The 17,843-nt window shown below is 44.5% G+C and overlaps 1 protein-coding gene across 1 annotated transcript; it reads left to right on the top strand.

The window, feature by feature from the left end:
• The first annotated feature begins 32 nt into the window (after positions 1 to 32).
• On the top strand, positions 33 to 17,723 carry LOC120064110 (limbin-like). The gene is made up of 23 exons (XM_039014469.1): positions 33 to 523; positions 646 to 715; positions 1,005 to 1,195; positions 1,328 to 1,384; positions 1,516 to 1,702; positions 2,049 to 2,149; positions 2,273 to 2,338; positions 2,562 to 2,696; positions 3,041 to 3,180; positions 4,764 to 5,088; positions 5,420 to 5,659; positions 6,108 to 6,283; positions 6,460 to 6,619; positions 8,986 to 9,174; positions 9,637 to 9,917; positions 10,129 to 10,321; positions 10,804 to 10,947; positions 11,588 to 11,815; positions 12,012 to 12,241; positions 12,389 to 12,476; positions 12,641 to 12,816; positions 16,356 to 16,454; positions 16,868 to 17,723. The coding sequence occupies exons 1-23, from the start codon at positions 260 to 262 to the stop codon at positions 17,304 to 17,306; spliced, it is 4,179 nt and encodes a 1,392-aa protein (XP_038870397.1). The 5' UTR covers positions 33 to 259; the 3' UTR covers positions 17,307 to 17,723.
• Positions 17,724 to 17,843: the final 120 nt, after the last annotated feature.

Genomic DNA, 17,843 nt, shown 5'->3' with positions numbered 1-17,843 from the left:
CCTTTTCTTCATAGTTTTGGGAAGGTCTTCAAGGAAGTTTGGATGAATCATTTCCATGACCTATGTTTTTACAGTCGACAAAACTGTTTCGCCTGTTATTTTTGTTTGTTTATTTTGCATGCCACCTTTTAAGACATATTGTAACACAATTTCGTGTTATCAGAGAGCAATGACAATGTTTCCATTGTCTAATACAGTAGCAAGAGGATGCAAAATGTAACGGATTTCGGGAAAGTAGGGAAAGTTTTAGAACAAACGAATGCTTCAGGTACATTTCCTCGTGGAAGTAGTCACTGTATGCACTATTTTCTTCTGTTTTCAACTAGAGTATAGGCCTATATTTTGGAGACGTCTACAGCACCGCCCTTTTCATTCGTATGGGTTCCATAATGTAAGCCATCATGACAATCCATGCCATTCCGCTATCATGTGGGACAGCAACATTGTACATCCCGCGTTCTGTTACATCTCTGTACTATCATGGGAAACTCGACAGAACTCATTTGGAAATGGTCGACCTAGAGTGAGTCCAATTCCCTTATTTCTGTGCCTGTCCTATTTCAAGGGCTGTACATCTATGTCTGTCTGTCTGCTATGCAGTTGTTGGAACAGGTTTTGTTTTTCACTATGTTTCCCATTCAACAGGACTCTCCTAGACCATTTCAGCATGACCCTGGTGGAAAATCAGCAGAGCTGAGCTCGAAGAAGATGGATGGTTTGTTATTTTATGTATTCAGCAACATTTATTATCATCCCTAGGGTAATGATAAGGGTATACCTTTTCCAGCTAACTGTTAAATCTTCTCAAACCCACTGTGTCATTTGGTATTTTTTGTATTTTATTAACTGTTGCAAAAGCAGCAGCTACTCTTCCTGGGGTCCACACGAAACATGACATAATATAGAACATTAATAGACAAGAACAGCTCAAGGACATAACTACATACGGAACTATGTGTACTGTTACTGTACACTATTGTATGTTTACTGATGTTACTTCACAGGACAACCAGGGCCATGTGGGCCCTTGGCTTTCTGTGCTGAAGAGGGTCCTCTTCGTTCTGTGGCCCCAGCTGGCCCCGGGGGCCAGTCCCTCTACACCTCCTTAAGCCATCTGGCCAACGTCATGCAGCATAAGGCCCGAAGCCGCAGGAGCAGTCTCACCAGATACATCACTGGTCACACTCTGCCTCAGGTAAGTACACACACAGAGACATAGTCCAGGGGTTGCGGTCAAAAGTCCTAATGGAACATAATGGGACAAGTTTCCATCCATGCTTTTGTGAAACAGAAAAACTTGTTGTGTTTACTTTGTATTTTCTTTCAGATTCAAAGTGCTGCACAGCCATCAGCATTTGGACTCAAATTTCAGAAATGTGCCCAGGTAAGTAATGTAGACTCTATAGAGGATGGTCTTACATTGCTCGTTACTGTTCGGGTAGGCTCGATATCTAGAAGTGTATGTACAATGTGCTCTCATATACCATGTGTTCTATACGATCTTTTGGGACACAGGTGGAGGCAGGTACCGAGTTCCCCCATCTGACGTTCTTCCTGCTCATCAACAACACTGGGCCTCCAGGGGACAGCAACCTTTCCCAGCTGGCCATCAGGGACTCCGTCTCTGGGATAGCAGCACTGCAGAGTGGGGGGATGGTGGTGGAGAAAGGCTTCCAGACCTTCACCATCGACTCACTGCCAGGTACACACGAGTCATAAGAAATCGCTATCATCAGTCTGTCCGTCCGTCAGGCAGTCAGATCACCAGGGTTGTGTTCAGTATGGACAAAATGAGAAAATAGCCTACATTTGAAACAGGGAGATACTACCTGAACTTGTGTAGTAAGAAGCACTGATTTTCAGTTTGTTTTGCTACAGTGTACCTCACTGAACATGACCCAGGCTCCATGCTACAGAACAAAGGCTGTGCCACCTGAACTTATCCAATTGGAGTTATTATGAACATTGTTAAAATGATTGTATTAGCTTTTTACTCAATATTTCCAACCATAGTTAATATCGTTGTTGTTTTGGTTGTGTTTCTGCAGCAGGATCTCAGTACGTTGTGACGTATACTGCCCTCATCAAGGGTCACAAGAGTGAAATTCTGGACCTGCCTGCTTTCCTTACCTTCTCCAATGCTTCACTGGTACTGCAAACACTTTGTCCCTTTTTCTCTTGCTCTGTTTATATTGCCAAAGCAGCAACACTTTACATTGCTGTACATGGGTGCTATTCCAGGGTAATTTATACTGTTATTCTCGCTCTACAGAATGACGTCAATATGTTTGGTCCAATGGTGGCTAATTTGACACTGAGGCTTAACTCCACGAACAAGGTAACCTTGAAGCCTTCATTTCTTAGTTTATCAATGTGATGTCGGTTGATAGTCGTGCTCAACGTAATGCTGCGTTTACAATGCTAAACCTTACACACAACCTTACTTTCGTACATTTCATCACAGTAAATCAGATGACAGTATTGTCCGTGCCCCTGATAGTAATTTCTTTCTCTTTTTCAAATATTGATGAATATGACCTACTCTCACTATACACTTTCAGATTTACCCCAATCACTATGTCCATTTTGCTGGGTTTGTTGGTGGATTCTTTCTGTCCTTGTTGCTGCTGTCCCTGGGATTTCTGGCCATGAACCTAATATGTGCCCGAGCCAGGAAAAACTCCCTAGAGCGAAGGGTAAGACGTTGTCACTGTAACCTCACCACTATTAGCTTACCTGAGTCCCAGATCTGATTGTGATGTCCTGCCAACTCCATTGCTGTGTGACAATGACAGCACTGAAATTGTCAAGACAGCACAAACAGATCTGTATACTTGTTAGCCACCCAGCCGTGGCAAAAAAAAACAATGAAACCAATACAAAGTCAACAAATTGACTCTCTATTGTATTTTATTTGAACTATTGTTTGAAAGATATTTCTCTTCTTGTTCGTTGAATACGATTGTTTTGTTCTATTTGAAAGCAATCCACAGTAAAGAGATTGTTACTGTTTCTCTTTGTATGTCTGTCATTCCTAAAGAAAAGGCGAGGTGCTTCAGACCCTGAGTATGCGGTATGCAACATGAGTGAGACGGCCAAAGAAGAGGCAGCATTCGAGGACAAGATGGTGGACATCATGGTGCTGGAAGACCCTCAGAACATGTATCAAGCTCTGGAGAAGTGAGTATTGAAATGCCAAAGGATATAATGCTTTATTACTTGTCGTTATTTTTATGATGTCTTGTGCTTAGGAGTAGGAACTGTGTTGTGCAACATGCAACAATGTCAAAGATTTTACTGAGTTACAGTTCATATAATGAAATCAGTCAATTGAACTAAATCAATCAAATTTCAATCAATCAAATGTATTTATAAAACCCTTCTTACATCAGCTGATGTCACAAAGTGCTGTACAGAAACCCAACCTAAACCCCCAAACAGCAAGCAATGCAGGTGTAGAAGCACGGTGGCTAGGAAAAACTCCCTAGGAAGAAATCTAGAGAGGAACCAGGCTATGAGGGGTGGCCAGTCCTCTTCTGGCTGTGCCGGGTGGAGATTATAGCAGAACATGGCCAAGATGTTCAAATGTTCATAGATGACCAGCAGGGTCAAATAATAATAATCACATTGGTTGTCTAAATGTATTAATAATAAATGTATTAGGCCCTAATCTATGGACTTCAGTCCGTATCTGTTGTGACCACCATTTGCCTCATGCAGCGCGACACATCTCCTTCGCATAGAGTTGATCAGGCTGTTGATTGTTGCCTGTGGAATGTTGTCTCACTCCTCTTCAATGGCTGTGCGAAGTTGCTGGATATTGGCGGGACCTGGAACACGCTGTCGTACATGCCTATCCAGAGCATCCTAAACATGCTCAGTGGGTGACATGTCTGGTGAGTATACAGGCCTGGGACATTTTCAGCTTCCAGGAATTGTGTATAGATCCTTGCGTCATGGGGCGGTGCATTATCATGCTGGAACATGAGGTGATTGCAGCGGATTAATGACACGAAAATGGTTACCAGCCTCAGAAATTGCAGCCCAAATAAATGCCTCACAGAGTTCAAGTAATAGGCACATCTCAACATCAACTGTTCAGAGAAGACTGCGTGAATCAGGCCTTCATGGTCGAATTGCTGCAAAGAAACCACTACTAAGGACATCAGTAAGAAGAAGAGACTTGCCTGGGCCAAGAAACACGAGCAATGGACATTAGACCGGTAGAAATCTGTCCTTTGGTCTGATGAGTCCAAATTTGATATTTTTGGTTCCAACCGCTATGTCTTTGTGAGACGCCGAGTAGATGAACGGATGATCAACAGGATTATGACCCAAAACACACCTCCAGGCTGTGTAAGTTATATTTGACCAAGAAGGAGAGTGATGGAGGGCTGCATCAGATGATGTGGCCTCCACAATCACCCAACCTCAAACCAATTGAGATGGTTTGGGATGAGTTGGACCGCAGACTGAAGGAAAAGCAGCCAACAAGTGCTTCGCATATGTGGGAACTCCTTCAAGACTGTTGGAAAAGCATTCTTCATGAAGCTGGTTGAGAGAATGCCAAAATTGTGCAAAGCTGTCATCAAGTCAAAGGGTGGCTGCTTTGAAGATTCTAAAATATAAAATATATTTAGATTTAACACTTTTTTTGTCTTCACTACTTTTCTATAATGTAGAAAATAGTAAAAAAAATAAACCTTGAATGAGTAGGTGTGTCCAAACTTTTGACTGGTACTGTATATCTGACATCCTCACAGCCTGGAGATGTCCAGCCTGCTGCGAGCCACCTCCAGCCTGGAGAGCAGTCGGGTCCAGATGTACAAAGATGTGATCGCAGCCCTGCTGGCCGCGCTGCGCTCCCAGAACCACATGTCCCAGCAGGCCGAGCAGCGGCTACTGAGCGTTCTCCACGGCCAGCTGATGGGCATGGAGGGCAAGCTGAAGGAGGAGCACTTGGCACGCATGGCAACCCTGGCGGCCCAGTGCAACCTGGAGACCCGGGAGCAGATGGAGGCGGAGCATCGCAGAGAGGCCCAGGAGAAAGCCCGGGCAGAGGTGCTGTTTCAGCACTCTGACGAACAGGTACTGTAGTGGCTATTATCAATCAAAAACCATTGGCGGAGGTAGAGAGCAATGTGACTTGTGCATAAATAATGAGTTAAACATGCCAGAAATGGCACCTATGGGCACAGATGGAGAAGCGACTCCAGCCCTGTGCTTAATTTATTTAGCTAATTATGGTCAAGACTATGGTTAGGTGATTATTTGAAGTAGGTGTATTAGTGGTGGGCTGGAGCAAAAGCCTGCACATCCAGTAGCTCTCCATGGCATTGGATAGATTAAATCAAGTGCACTTCAAGTATTTCACACTTATATTTAACACAGGTCTGGTTGATTCTGGTTGATTCTCCAGGAGCTCCACCAATGCAGTGTCCTCCTGGAGAAGCTCCACAAGCTGAACCAGAGTCACCTCCAGCGCACCCTGCTGGTGAGACACGAGGAGGCCTCAGCCAAGGTCCAAAGGCAGATAGTGGAGTGGAGAAGAGTGGAGCTGCACAAGATCTTCTCAGAGGAGCTGGAGGAAGCCACCAGGATGTGCGAGCTGGAGAAGACCCAGGCCAGGAGTCTCCTGCATGACTACTTTGCCTATCAGGTGAGCTAGTGAAGATGGTCCCGTTCATTAGGAACAGATAGGAGGAAACACTTTGAAACAGGCAACGTAAATGTTCAGGTAGGAGCTACTTCAGCAATAGTTGTCAGCAATGTTTCAGCAATGTTTCGCTGTATGTATCACTGAAAGTTGTTTTGGACTAAATGGGAAAGTCAAGGGGAAATACTGTCCTCTCAAGTAATCTCTTCACATATATTGCCTCATCTCATTTCTTCTCATCTCTTACCATCTCTTCTCCTCTCATCTTATCTAATTGACATTCACATTTTAGTCATTTAGCAGATGCTCTTATCCAGAGCGACTTACAGTTAGTGCATTCATGTTGAGATAGCTAGGTGAGACAACCACATATCATGTCTCATCGCATGTCTTCTCAATTCATCTTATCTCATCTCATTTTATTTGATCTCGTCACATCTCATCTCTCTAGAATCAGCTGGAGGAGGTGCTGGATGTGGTCCTGGCCAACCAACGTTGCATGCTGGGAGAGCGCCACGCCCAGAGGAGGTTCCTGGTGCACAGCCTCCACAGCCTGAAGGGCCTCATCTCCGAGACCTTCTCCAGGACCTCCAGCCAGATAGAGAACTGCTTCAGCCAGCATAGGAGGTTGGTTTGTGCTATGACTCTCTACATGTGTTATACTGTATGTCAGGTTTTATAGCACCTGTTGTCTTCTACCTACTTGTCCTTAAGCCATTGTAGACTACTACGGGTTCGGGAAACTTGGGAAACGTAGATGAAGCCTACATTCCTAAAATGCAACCTTGCCTGTATTCCAACAGGGGGAGCGATGTGTCCGAAGAGCAGGTGGAGCTGCTGCTAGACAAGGCTCAGAAGGAGCTGGTGCTGGTGAGGCAGGGCCTGGACGAGGCTTTGAACCGGGAGAGGAGGGCCATGCACTGTGGCCTGGTCAAGAAGAGGAGGGACCTCATCTCTGACATGGTGAGATGATTGACAGTGCGTTGTTTAAGTCAAACTTCACAGTGTTGCTCTCAAGCAATACATTTGCGTATCTTAATTAGATAAATAATGAGTTAGCACTTATTTGAGAAATACTCCCAAATAAGATAATATTTTTTCAAGAAAATATCTCAATCAATTCCCAACTCCTGTGCATTTACTCATTTACTAATAACATAAAGCTGGGAATTATTCTGCGTAATGGAGAAACCACAAATATATACTGTGCTTTGACTTTTTCCATATTTTATTACGTTACAGCCTTATTTTGAAATGGATAAAATAAATAAAAATCCTCAGCAATCTACACACAATAACCCATAATGACAAAGCGAAAAAAGTTTTTTTAGAAATATTGAAATATCTTATTTACATAACTACATTTTAGAAAAACTGAAATATTTACATAAGTATTCAGACCCTTTGCTCTAAGATGCGAAATTGAGCTCAGGTGCATCCTGTTTCCATTGATTATCCATGAGATGTTTCTACAACTTGATTGGAGTCCACCTGTGGTAAATACAATTGATTGGACATGATTTGTAAAGGCACACACCTGTCTATATAAGGTCCCACAGTTGACAGTGCATGTCAGATCAAAAACCAATCCATGAGGTCAAAGGAATTGTCCGTAGAGCTCCGAGATAGGATTGTGTCGAGGCACATATCTGGGGAAGGGTACCAAAAAATGTCTGCAGCATTGAAGATCCCTAAGAACACAGTGGCCTCCATTATTCTTAAATGGAAGAAGTTTGGAACCACCAAGACTCTTCCTAGAGCTGGCCGCTTGGCCAAACTGAGCAATCGGGGGAGAAGGGCCTTGGTCAGAGAGGTGAACAAGAACCCCATGGTGGAGATGGGAGAACCTTCCAGAAGGACAACTGTCTCTGCATCACTCCACCAATCAAACCAGACGGAAGCCACTCCTCAGTAAAAGGCACATGACAGCCCACTTGGAGTTTGCCAAAAGGCACCTAAAGGACTCAGACCATGAGAAACAAGATTCTCTTGTCTGATCAAACCAAGATTGAACTTTTTGGCCTGAATGCCAAGCGTCACGTCTGGAGGTGGCAGCATCATGCTGTGGGGATGTTTTTCAGCGGCAGGGATTGGGAGACTAGTCAGGATAGAGGCAAAGATGAACAGAGCAAAGTACAGAGAGATCCTTGATGAAAACCTGCTCCAGAGGGCTCAGGACCTTAGACTGGGTTGAATGTTCACCTTCCAACATGACAACGACCCTAAGCACACAGCCAAGACAACACAGGAGTGGCTTCGGGACAAGTCTCTGAATGTCCTTGAGTGGCCCAGCCAGAGCTTGGACTTGAACCCGATCTAACGTATCTGGATTGACCTGGAAATAGCTGTGCAGCGACACACCCCCATCCAACCTGAAAGGGCTTGAGAGGATCTGCAGAGAAGAATGGGAGAAACTCCCCAAATACAGGTATGCCAAGCTTGTAGCGTCATACCCAAGAAGACTCAAGGCTGTAATCGCTGCCAAAGGTGCTTCAACAAAGTACTAAGTAAAGGATCTGAATACTTATGTAAATGTGATATTTCTGTTTTTTATTTTTAATAAATTAGCTAAAATTAAATAAAAATAAAAAATGTTTTTGCTTTTCCATTATTGGGTATTGTGTGTACATTGATGAAGGAAAAAAACGATTTCATCAATTTTAGAATAAGGCTGTAACCTACCAAAATGTGGATAGAGTCAAGGGGTCTGAATACTTTCTGAAGTCACCATATGTATATGATTGCCATAGCCTGAAGGACATCCCATGACCATTAATTCCCTGAAGTATTTACATTGTAAAAATACTTACAAGTAATACATATTGTAACCATCATCCATGTACATTTTGTTGTTGATTAGCCATTCTTTCTTTTTTCTAATCATATTTTTATTTAATGAAATGTATCGACCGAAGATTACACAATACAACAGCAGTAGTGTTGTTCCTGTATACATGATTATATGTACTATTATTAAAACCACTGAATTTAACTGTATTCATTATCCTCTTTGCATTGTACTGTATTTACTCAAATGCTGTACCACTATACTGCTTTGGCAATATCTACAAATTGTATATCATGCCAATAAAGCAATCTGAATTTGAATTTAAATAGGTAACAGCTAGGTTTTGTTCTGTTCAGCAGGGCACAGCGTAGTGGAATATTCAGATGAATATATATTGAACGAACATCAGCTCTGTTCTTGCCATTTCTATCTGCAACGTTTTACATTTGCCAACTGAACATACCCAAGGAGTGCCTATAGGCGTGTAGGGGCCAGGGCTCGATTTTAAGCTTTTCAACCTTGTCTTTTTCTCTTCATCCAGCTGCAGGGCCACAAGCAGAGGCAGAAGGAGCTGTCGGCCCTGTCCCGAGGGGGCCTGGAGGAGGACAGGGTGGAGGTGGAGCCGGCCCAGCACCTCCGCTGCTGGCAGAGCCTGCTGACCGCCCAGTGCCTGGAGCTTGGGGAGCTCATCAACAACCTGGACGAGGAGGCCGCTGCAGACATCCGTAAGGTAACTCAAAATGACACAACACCTGCCTCTCTCCTTATATACAACGGTTAGATTAGGTAACTGGTAGATATAACTTGCACAACATACGTTGCCAATTTCGAATCGCTAGCTAGTTAGCAGTGTGCTAGTAGCATCCATTGTGCAAGTGACAGTACTCGCTCTCTAAGACTTAAAGTAGTTGTTTCCCTTGCTCTGCCAGGGTCATGGCTTTTGTGGAGCAATAGGTAACGCTGCTTTGTGAGTGCAAAGTGTTGGTCTGCAGAAGGTCCCCAGTTCGAGACCATTGACGGACAAGACTTACTTTGTTACAAGTACACAACTTGAAAAGTTATTGTTAGACAGCAAATGAACATCATACATGATTATACATACATAGGTACATGGATTGTTAACTAACCAAACAAGTAGTTTCACTTTCCCTGACTTTCTATTGACTGGAGATTCACCTTTGACCTCCCCCAGGTCACCATGCGTGTGATCCACAGCGCCATGGCGGAGGTGAAGGCCATCCAGCCTGCTGTCGCCCAGGCTCTGCTGGCCCTGGGGAACCCCCGTGGCCCACTCCAGCAGCCAGAATCGGGGGCCAGCAGCAGCGCCCTGTCCCAGGCCCAGGAGAGGCTCCATCTGGAGGGAAAGGCGGCAGTGAGGACCCTCCAGGCCTCCAGGGACTCGCTGCACCAGGGCATGGAGAGGGAGCTGCAGGAGCAGCAGGAGCTGAGGGCCAGGGGACAGGTCTTCTTCAGGTGAGCAGATGTTTATTTTCCAATCACCTTTTCAGGTCAGTCCCTTGCGCTACAGAGAAGATGGTCATGTTGGTACACATTTCAGATTACTTGTGAAAGGGGGCAAAAAATAAACCTCTGGGGTATCTTAATGCAAATATTTGCACTTTGTGCTAATTGTGTGTGTGTGGCCATCTGTGTGTGTGTTTGAGTGTATTTTGTATCCTTTCAGGTCTCTGTGTTCGTCACAGCTCACCTTATCGGACGAGGAGCTCCTACACATGAAGCTGGAGTTCCAGAACTGTCTGTCCAGGATGGACCACTGCCTGATGCTGCCCCACGCCCTCTCCCGCTCCAAACTGCAGACCGCCCTGTCCACCTGGAGGAAGGAGATGGAGGAGCAGGCTGAACATCCACAGCCAGAGGTAGGTGGAATATCTGATACATACAGTTTGTAGAGCCAAAATGATAATACCGCCCTCTGCTGGTTCCTTAGCTGTAACATACTGTAACATACAGTTGACAAAGATCACTTGGACATGTTGCATTATATATATACACTACCGTTCAAACGTTTAGGGTCTCTTAGAAATGTCCTTGTTTTTGAAAGAAAAGCACATTTTTTGTCCATTAAAATAACATCAAATTGCGGAAATGGCAGTGAGGTCACTGGTGATGGCCGTCCTATTTCAACTGACGCCAGACCTTCTACAGACATGTAAGCTGGAGCATTGGCACATTGTGGGAATGCATGAAAGTACTGACAAGAACACCTAGGCTATATCCATAGTGGTCAATGGTAAAACAAATAGCAACTAATACTAAAAAGACTAGATGAAATGACAGTAGCCTATGCTGTGGAGATGTTTCCCTCACCATCTCACTAACCATCTTGTGTATTTTCCAGAAGAAGACGAGGACAAAAGGGAAATCCACTGAGGGCAGACAGCGAGCAGACCCCTCAGAACTGCTGCTCTTTCAGAAGAAGATGGAGGACAGGATACAGCTGTTTGAGAAAGAAAAAGAAATGGAGCGCACTGTGAGGGAGAAGGTTCGGTGGAATTCAATTCACTGAAACTTTATTTGTCCCGAGGGGCAGTTATAAAATGGAGGAGAAGGCTTTTATATTGCGCATATCCTCTTTTGTCGCATTCACTTACTTTTTGCTCCTTTGACACGTTCTCACACTTCCGTACAGCTGGACGAGATGGGAATATAGCGGAGGCGGGTAAAGGGGATATTCCCGGACGGACTCCGAAACCTTTAGAGCCTTTCGAGTTTCTCAGACCTAGATTAAGCCTACTCCTGGACTAAAATCCACACTATGTAAATGATCTCATTGAACAACCTTTTTAGTCCAGGAATGGTTTTATCATCAAATTCAGAAAAACTGTCCTTTAGCGTTTGCTGCCAGTGTTATGAAACCTGTTAGTCAGCCTACTGATAAACCTGCTCTTGCTATGACTAGGTTTCCTAGGGCTACCTAACTGGGCCATAGCCTGTTATAAAATGTGCGCATTTAACACAAAAATAAGAGTAAGCGCATAGGGTGTTCGATGTATGTCTCACCAGGGTCCGGGGGGAGCTTAGTTGAGTAACTGTGACCTAATCACTTAACCTAACTCATTTCCTACAACTTTAGCTAAACCCCTTCGTTCCCTGACATCTCCAACATCTTTCTCTCTCTCTAGGTCCTGGAGGAGATGCGTAGCGTGAGGGAATCGGAGCTCCGGAACCAGGCAGACGGCCTGGCCGTGCAGATGGCCGCCCTCCACTACCAGAAGGCTGAGAGGAGGACCAGGGTCCTGGAGACCTCCAGAGCTCTGCTCACCATCCAGAGCCTGCTCACAGAAGAACTGCGAGCCAGCAGGAGCCTGGGGGCAGCCCCCATAGCCCAGAGCATCCAGAACCACTGTCTGGTAGGATAGGACATTGTGGCATGTCAGATGCTTTAGCATGTACTGTAGCCTGATTCATACTTTAGCTGTGAAATATTACATTTGATCAAATCCGCCTGAGCAATTTGGTTGCGCACACACAGATACAGGATACAAGATATATCCTCAGTGGATAAAGTTTTTGTGAAGACCGTGATCCCTTTGCGTGTGACTACAGGGTTTGGAGGAAGCAGAGCTCCAGCTCCAGAGGGAGCATGCAGAGTTGGAGAGTCTGGAGTCTGGACCCTCCAAACACAGACCACCCAAAGACCCACACTACTCTGATAATGAAGTGGAAGAGGAAGGGCAAAGAAGGCTGTTTCATATAGAGCGTGACAGCCGCATGGCCACCATCCTTCACGAGGCCCTGTACACGTGTGATCAGGTCATTGTTCTGCAGTCAGAGAGGTGGGCTTTTTGGAGCTATTATTCTGCCTAAAAGAAATGTACAATTGAGAAATATTCTTACACAAATGCACCATGAAGCGTAACACAGAACATAGCTCCTAGTGCGAACAGAATAATTATTAATATTTTATAATATTTTTGTCCCAGGCTGCAAGAGGCCAATGCTAGGAATCAAGCCATGGAGGATCTCAAGGAGCAGCTGGAGCTGAAGAGACTCTACACAAACTGTGACCAGGTGATCTAGCCATCATATAATTGTTATTCTCCAATTGCTTTTTAGTTGCTTTTTAGTCCAGAAGTAGGCTTAATCGGGGTCTGAGTCACTATTTTGTTGACAGTCCAAGCCCAAGGAGACAGTGTTTTTCCCTCCGTCCCTCTTTTTCCTCTATCCCTCCCCAGGATCTGGAGTTTGCGGCCAGGTTGGTGAGGCAGAGCCAGGTCTCCACTGAGGTTCTCCTAGAGGCTCTCCGCCTCCTCCTCCCAACCCTCCCCGAGTCGGAGCTGCTCTCCCTCATTGATGCCCTCTGCCCCAAGCAATTGGTCTTTCCAGCGTCCTCAGAGCAGGAGAGCACAGTGTAAGAACTACTGAAGCTCCTTCGTCTAGCAATAGTTTCATTGGTAGTGGATTGGAGTGTTTTCTTCAGAATTGTTTAAAGGTATACCGCGAGATTCTGGCATTTAGGCCAGCATTGCTATTGTACCTGTAGACTTCCAGTCATTGCGCTAAAGCTAGTTAGTATTGCTAACTTCCTTCATACTGCACGCAGAAACATAAAAATTGTATCTACGAGTTCATTTGACTCTGGGTAAGTAAAACATGGCCAGAATCTCGCAGTAGACATTTGTAGGTAGAGTCTGCAATATGACATCATCAACATAGCAGGGCGACTTCCTGCTTACAACAGCAACAGACTTCAAATCTGCAGCCACAGAGCTTAAAGGTAGAGTTGTCGGCATGACATCACCATACACACTGTGGCATGTTCCTGCTTACAGGCATTAACAACAACAAAGTTCAAATCTTCCATTGCCAATATTGGCTGTTCCCAAGGGAGGGCGAAGATCCTTGTCTCATCGCGCACTAGCGACTCCTGTGGCGGGCCGGGCGCAGTGCACGCTGACCAGGTCGCTAGGTGTACGGTGTTTCCTCCGACACATTGGTGCGTCTGGCTTCCGGGTTGGATGTGCGTTGTGTCAAGAAGCAGTGCGGCTTGGTTGGGTTGTGTTTCGGAGGACACATGGCTCTCGACCTTCGCCTCTCCTGAGTCCGTACGGGAGTTGCAGCGATGAGACAAGACAGTAACTACTACCAATTGGATACCACGAAATTGGGGAGAAAAAGGGGGGTAAAAAAAAAAGTTGCAGTCTTGGCAGAAAAGAAGTCTTGAGACATAAAGTCTCTGCCTGGCCATTGAAAACTCAGGGTGAACTTTAGTCAAGTATTCAGCATGGTGAATCTGACAGCTTGCACATCTTTGGTGTCTAACGCCAGTTTTAACCCTCCACTTACATCCAGTAAGTAAATGAAGCCATACATATGCTCACTGTTTAGCAGGCTCCAAAATAGCAATCCCACTAGAGAATAGAACTCTCGGAGCAGTTTGTGCCGTGCACCAGATGTTTAGGCGGGTGTCTATGAGTGACTCACACCAGCAAAATGTGTTACTTGTCAGTAAACGCTGGATGCAGTTTGTTTCTCATGTGTCAATTTAAGAATTTAATTTGTCTCCTATTAACTTAACTGTGAATAATGCCCTTCTTGCCATTGTAACAACTGATGTAGCACACACCCCCGCAGTTCCCGCAAGTGGTCCCCCTGGAGGTCGGGCCCCCCAGATAGCATATGAACACGTCATAAGCCATTCTTTATTTATTTTTTATTACAGGAAATTTGCTTTCAAACTACAGGGTGGGCTCCGCGAAACTGCGCTATGGCACTAATTGTAAGCACCTGTCACACACAAATATACTACCACAAAAAGTAGAACTGAAAGCAATTTCAAGTAGATTCCAAGCAGAACAAAAAGGAACTACAAGAAAATGGTTAAACATTTCAGAATTCATGTAGGGAATTAATAGCAAGCTAAGATGTATGTGATCATACAGGGGACGCTGGCATTTCAGTCCACATGAGAACTTTTGACAGAACCTGCGAAAAGATCAAGTCAAAATAAAGTCTTCACGTTTCGTAAACTACAGGTGTGGACTAACAGTCAAATGCTTACTTCCGAGTCCTTTTCGAGTTAAAGATACAAATGTAATAGTGTCACGAGGAATGAATACACAGTAAATAACGAATAACAATGACGAGTATATAATATCAAATCAAATTTTATTGGTCGCATACACATATTGCGGATGTTATCGTAGATGCAGCGAAATGCTTATGGTTCTAGCTCCAACGGTCCAGTAATACCTAACAATACAAAATACACACAAATCCCCCCCCAAATAACATGGCTATATACAGGGAGTACCAGTGTCGAGTTGATGTGCAGAGGCATGAGGTAATTAAGGTAGCTATTTACATATAGGTAGGGTTAAAGTGACTAGGCAACAGGATAGATAGACAGTAGCAGCAGTGGGTAGCCATTTGATTAGCTATTTAGCTGTCTTGTTTAGCAGTATGGCTTTGGGGGTAGAATCTGTTCACGGTTCTGCTGGTTCCAGAGAGAACAGTCTATGGCTTGGGAGGCTGGAGTCTTTGATAATTTTTTGGGACCTTCCTCTGATTTACTTGGTGTGTAAAATGTTAGTTATAACCGCATTCTTACAGCACTGTCGAAGTAGTGAGACTGATCAATGTGATCTCTCTGAGGAGGAAAGAATACTCATTCAAGTCAAATCCCATTTTATTTATCACATGCGCCGAATACAACTGGCGTGGACTTTACAGTGAAATGCTTGCTTACTAACCTTTCACAACGATGCAGAGTTAAAAAAAATATTTAAAAATTAAATAGTAACTAACTCAAGAGGAGTAAAATAAAATACACAAGAATGGAGCTCTATACAGGGAGTACCAGTACCAGATCAATGTGCAGAAGTACGAGTTATTTGAGGTAGATATGTACATGAAGGCAGGGTAAAGTGACTAGGCTTCCGGTTAGATAATAATAAATACAAATATTAGCAGCAGCAAATGATGAGTGTAAAAGTGAGTGTGTGTGAGTGTATGTTTGTTTGTTTTGTGTTGTGTGTGCATATTTAGTGTTTGAATGTGTGAGGGATTTGTGTGGGAGTGACAAGTGTAGTGTGTGTGTATATGGTGTGTATATAAAGTCTAGTGAGTGTGCGTAAGGTCAGTGCAAAATAGTCAGTGCAGATAGTTTGGGTACCATTAATTGACTATTTAGCAGTCTGGCTATTATGGCTTGGGTGTAGAAGCTGTCCAGGAGCCGATGGTCCAGGAGCCGATGCTCCGGTATCGTTTGCTGGATGGTAGGAGAGTGAACAGTCTATGGCTTGGGTGGCAGGAGTCTTTGTCAATTTTTGGGCCTTCCTCTGACGCCGCCTGGTATAGAGGTCCTGGATGGCAGGGAGCTCGGCTCCAGTGATGTACTGGGCTGTCCTCACCACCCTTTGTATCGCTTTGCGGTCAAGGGCGGTGCAATTTTTATACCAAGTGGTGATGCAGCCGGTCAAGATGCTCTCGATGGTGCAGCTGTAGAACTTTTTTAGGATCTGAGAGCCCATACCAAATCTTTTCAGCCTCCTGAGAGGGAAGAGGTGCTGCCCTGCCCTCTTCACGACTGTGCAGGTGTGTGTTGACCATGTTAAGTCCTTAGTGATGTGGATCATACCTTCCCATCTGCCCATGATACATTGGCTGGGAGCTTGGAACACTTACTGTCAATGTCCTGTCTGGGCTGGCCAACATTCTGTTTGGACTCTGTTGCTTGTGTGAATAATGCTCTTTGTATGAGGACACCTGGGACTTGGCCTGTCTAGCCAGGAAAAGAGGGAAGTTACTGAGAAAGTTAACTTAAATAGAACAAAATGCATCATTTTGTGGAGTCTCCATCTACTTAATTCGCTTGTCCCCCGCGTAAATAATTTTCTTTATAGCCAGAGAGCTATTTTTCTTTTCCATTCTGGCTGTTTTTTTTCTCAGGTGGCCAGGGGGAGCAGGAAAATCTCTGCTGGTCAGACTGAGGGAGGAAATGGTGGGGAGGAATGTCTCAGCCCACAGCACGGACAAGGACAGAAACCAGTGAGTGCAAGACAAAGAGCCTCAGCTTTTTTCTGAAACTTTTATTTTAGATGTGGATACACTTTCAGGTCCTAATTCAATCAGTTCTCATCAACTCCGAATGTTGACAATGTAATGTTGACGACGAGGACAGGTGGGTCTGTGCGAATTTAAAAAGGTTACTACCTTGATAACGATAAAGCATAAACATTGATTGTGAGTCAACCTGCAGTGCTGTTTTTCTTTATCGGTGATTGAATTGGAGCCTACGGGTACTTTTACGAAGTACTAGGAAATAACTTGGGAGAGACAATATTTGGCACATAGCGACATAGAGCGGTAGACGCATTTTGGTCCCACTTTTGTAAAATACTATATATACTGTAGATGCTTCAGAAATCATAATCATAATCAAATGTCATACTATTTTCCAGGTTCCAGGAGAAGAGACAGAGCCTGCTGGAGAGGCTGTTTCTCAATCCCAGACCCGAGGCTCGCAGGGACGTCATGCAAGTGTTGGTCCAGGAAAAGGGGAGGGGGGGAGTTGTTGCCATTCCCAAACCAGTCGCGACTGGAACGAGCCAAACCATAGCCTCGGAACAGCTCCAAGACTCCGTTCTGATTTCAGTGGGAGGAGGAGTAGAGGTGGACAGTGAAACTGTGTTTGTCTCCACTACTGCAGCAGCACCCTCCACCTCTGGCTCGGCCAACGATGCAGTAGTACTGGACATCCCTACTACGGGGGAGAGGGTGTTTGTGTTCCGCGTTCTGCCGGAGCCCCAGAACACGACAGGGGCCACCAACAGGAAGAGGAAGAAGAGGAACTTTCTTAATCTGAAGAAGGGATCGGTAGCCCCCACAGACCAACCCTGAGCTTGCTGGTGGTTTCAGAGGGTCTACTGTAGACACAGACTTGCCATTAGATTCCCACTGGTCCTATACTGAACCCCTAGCCTGGTCCCAGGTCTGTTTGACTGAAGGAGTTGGCAAAACAGCACAAACAGATCTGAGACCAGGCTAGGGGAACATGTGCCCTGTTAGACTCTGTTATGTGCTCTAAAATGTCCCACATTTATGGTACTCAATGATGGTATTATGATAACAATGAGCAAAATTCTATGTATTAACGTTTAATTTAGTTGAAGTAGTCTCAAGGTACTGTAAAATAGCCATATAGTTGCAGGCTTTGTCTGTAGACAGCTAGTTTTTCTGATAATGAATGATTTGCACGTCTTGGCATATACATAAACCACATCACCATTATCAATATTTTAAATAAATAAATACAAATGTTATTAAAAAATTTGTATCGTGGCGTGTTCCTATCCATTGTATGTTAAAACACCTGCAACAGTCATGTTTTTGGCAAGCTTCAAAATATCAATCCCACAAGTTCAACCAATGTGTTAC

Source organism: Salvelinus namaycush, chromosome 2, assembly GCF_016432855.1.
Source record: "Salvelinus namaycush isolate Seneca chromosome 2, SaNama_1.0, whole genome shotgun sequence".
In the NCBI taxonomy this organism is placed as follows: Eukaryota; Metazoa; Chordata; class Actinopteri; order Salmoniformes; family Salmonidae; genus Salvelinus; species Salvelinus namaycush.
Note: the sequence above shows the minus strand (reverse complement) of the source record. Positions and strands in the feature narration are given on the sequence as shown.

Coding starts and splice junctions, on each gene's coding strand:
- LOC120064110 (XM_039014469.1), top strand. CDS start 260: ATGCTTCAGGTACATTTCCTCGTGGAAGTAGTCACTGTATGCACTATT. Junction 9,175..9,636: donor CCGCTGCAGACATCCGTAAG/GTAACTCAAAAT, acceptor GACCTCCCCCAG/GTCACCATGCGTGTGATCCA. Junction 12,242..12,388: donor ATTGTTCTGCAGTCAGAGAG/GTGGGCTTTTTG, acceptor TTTTTGTCCCAG/GCTGCAAGAGGCCAATGCTA.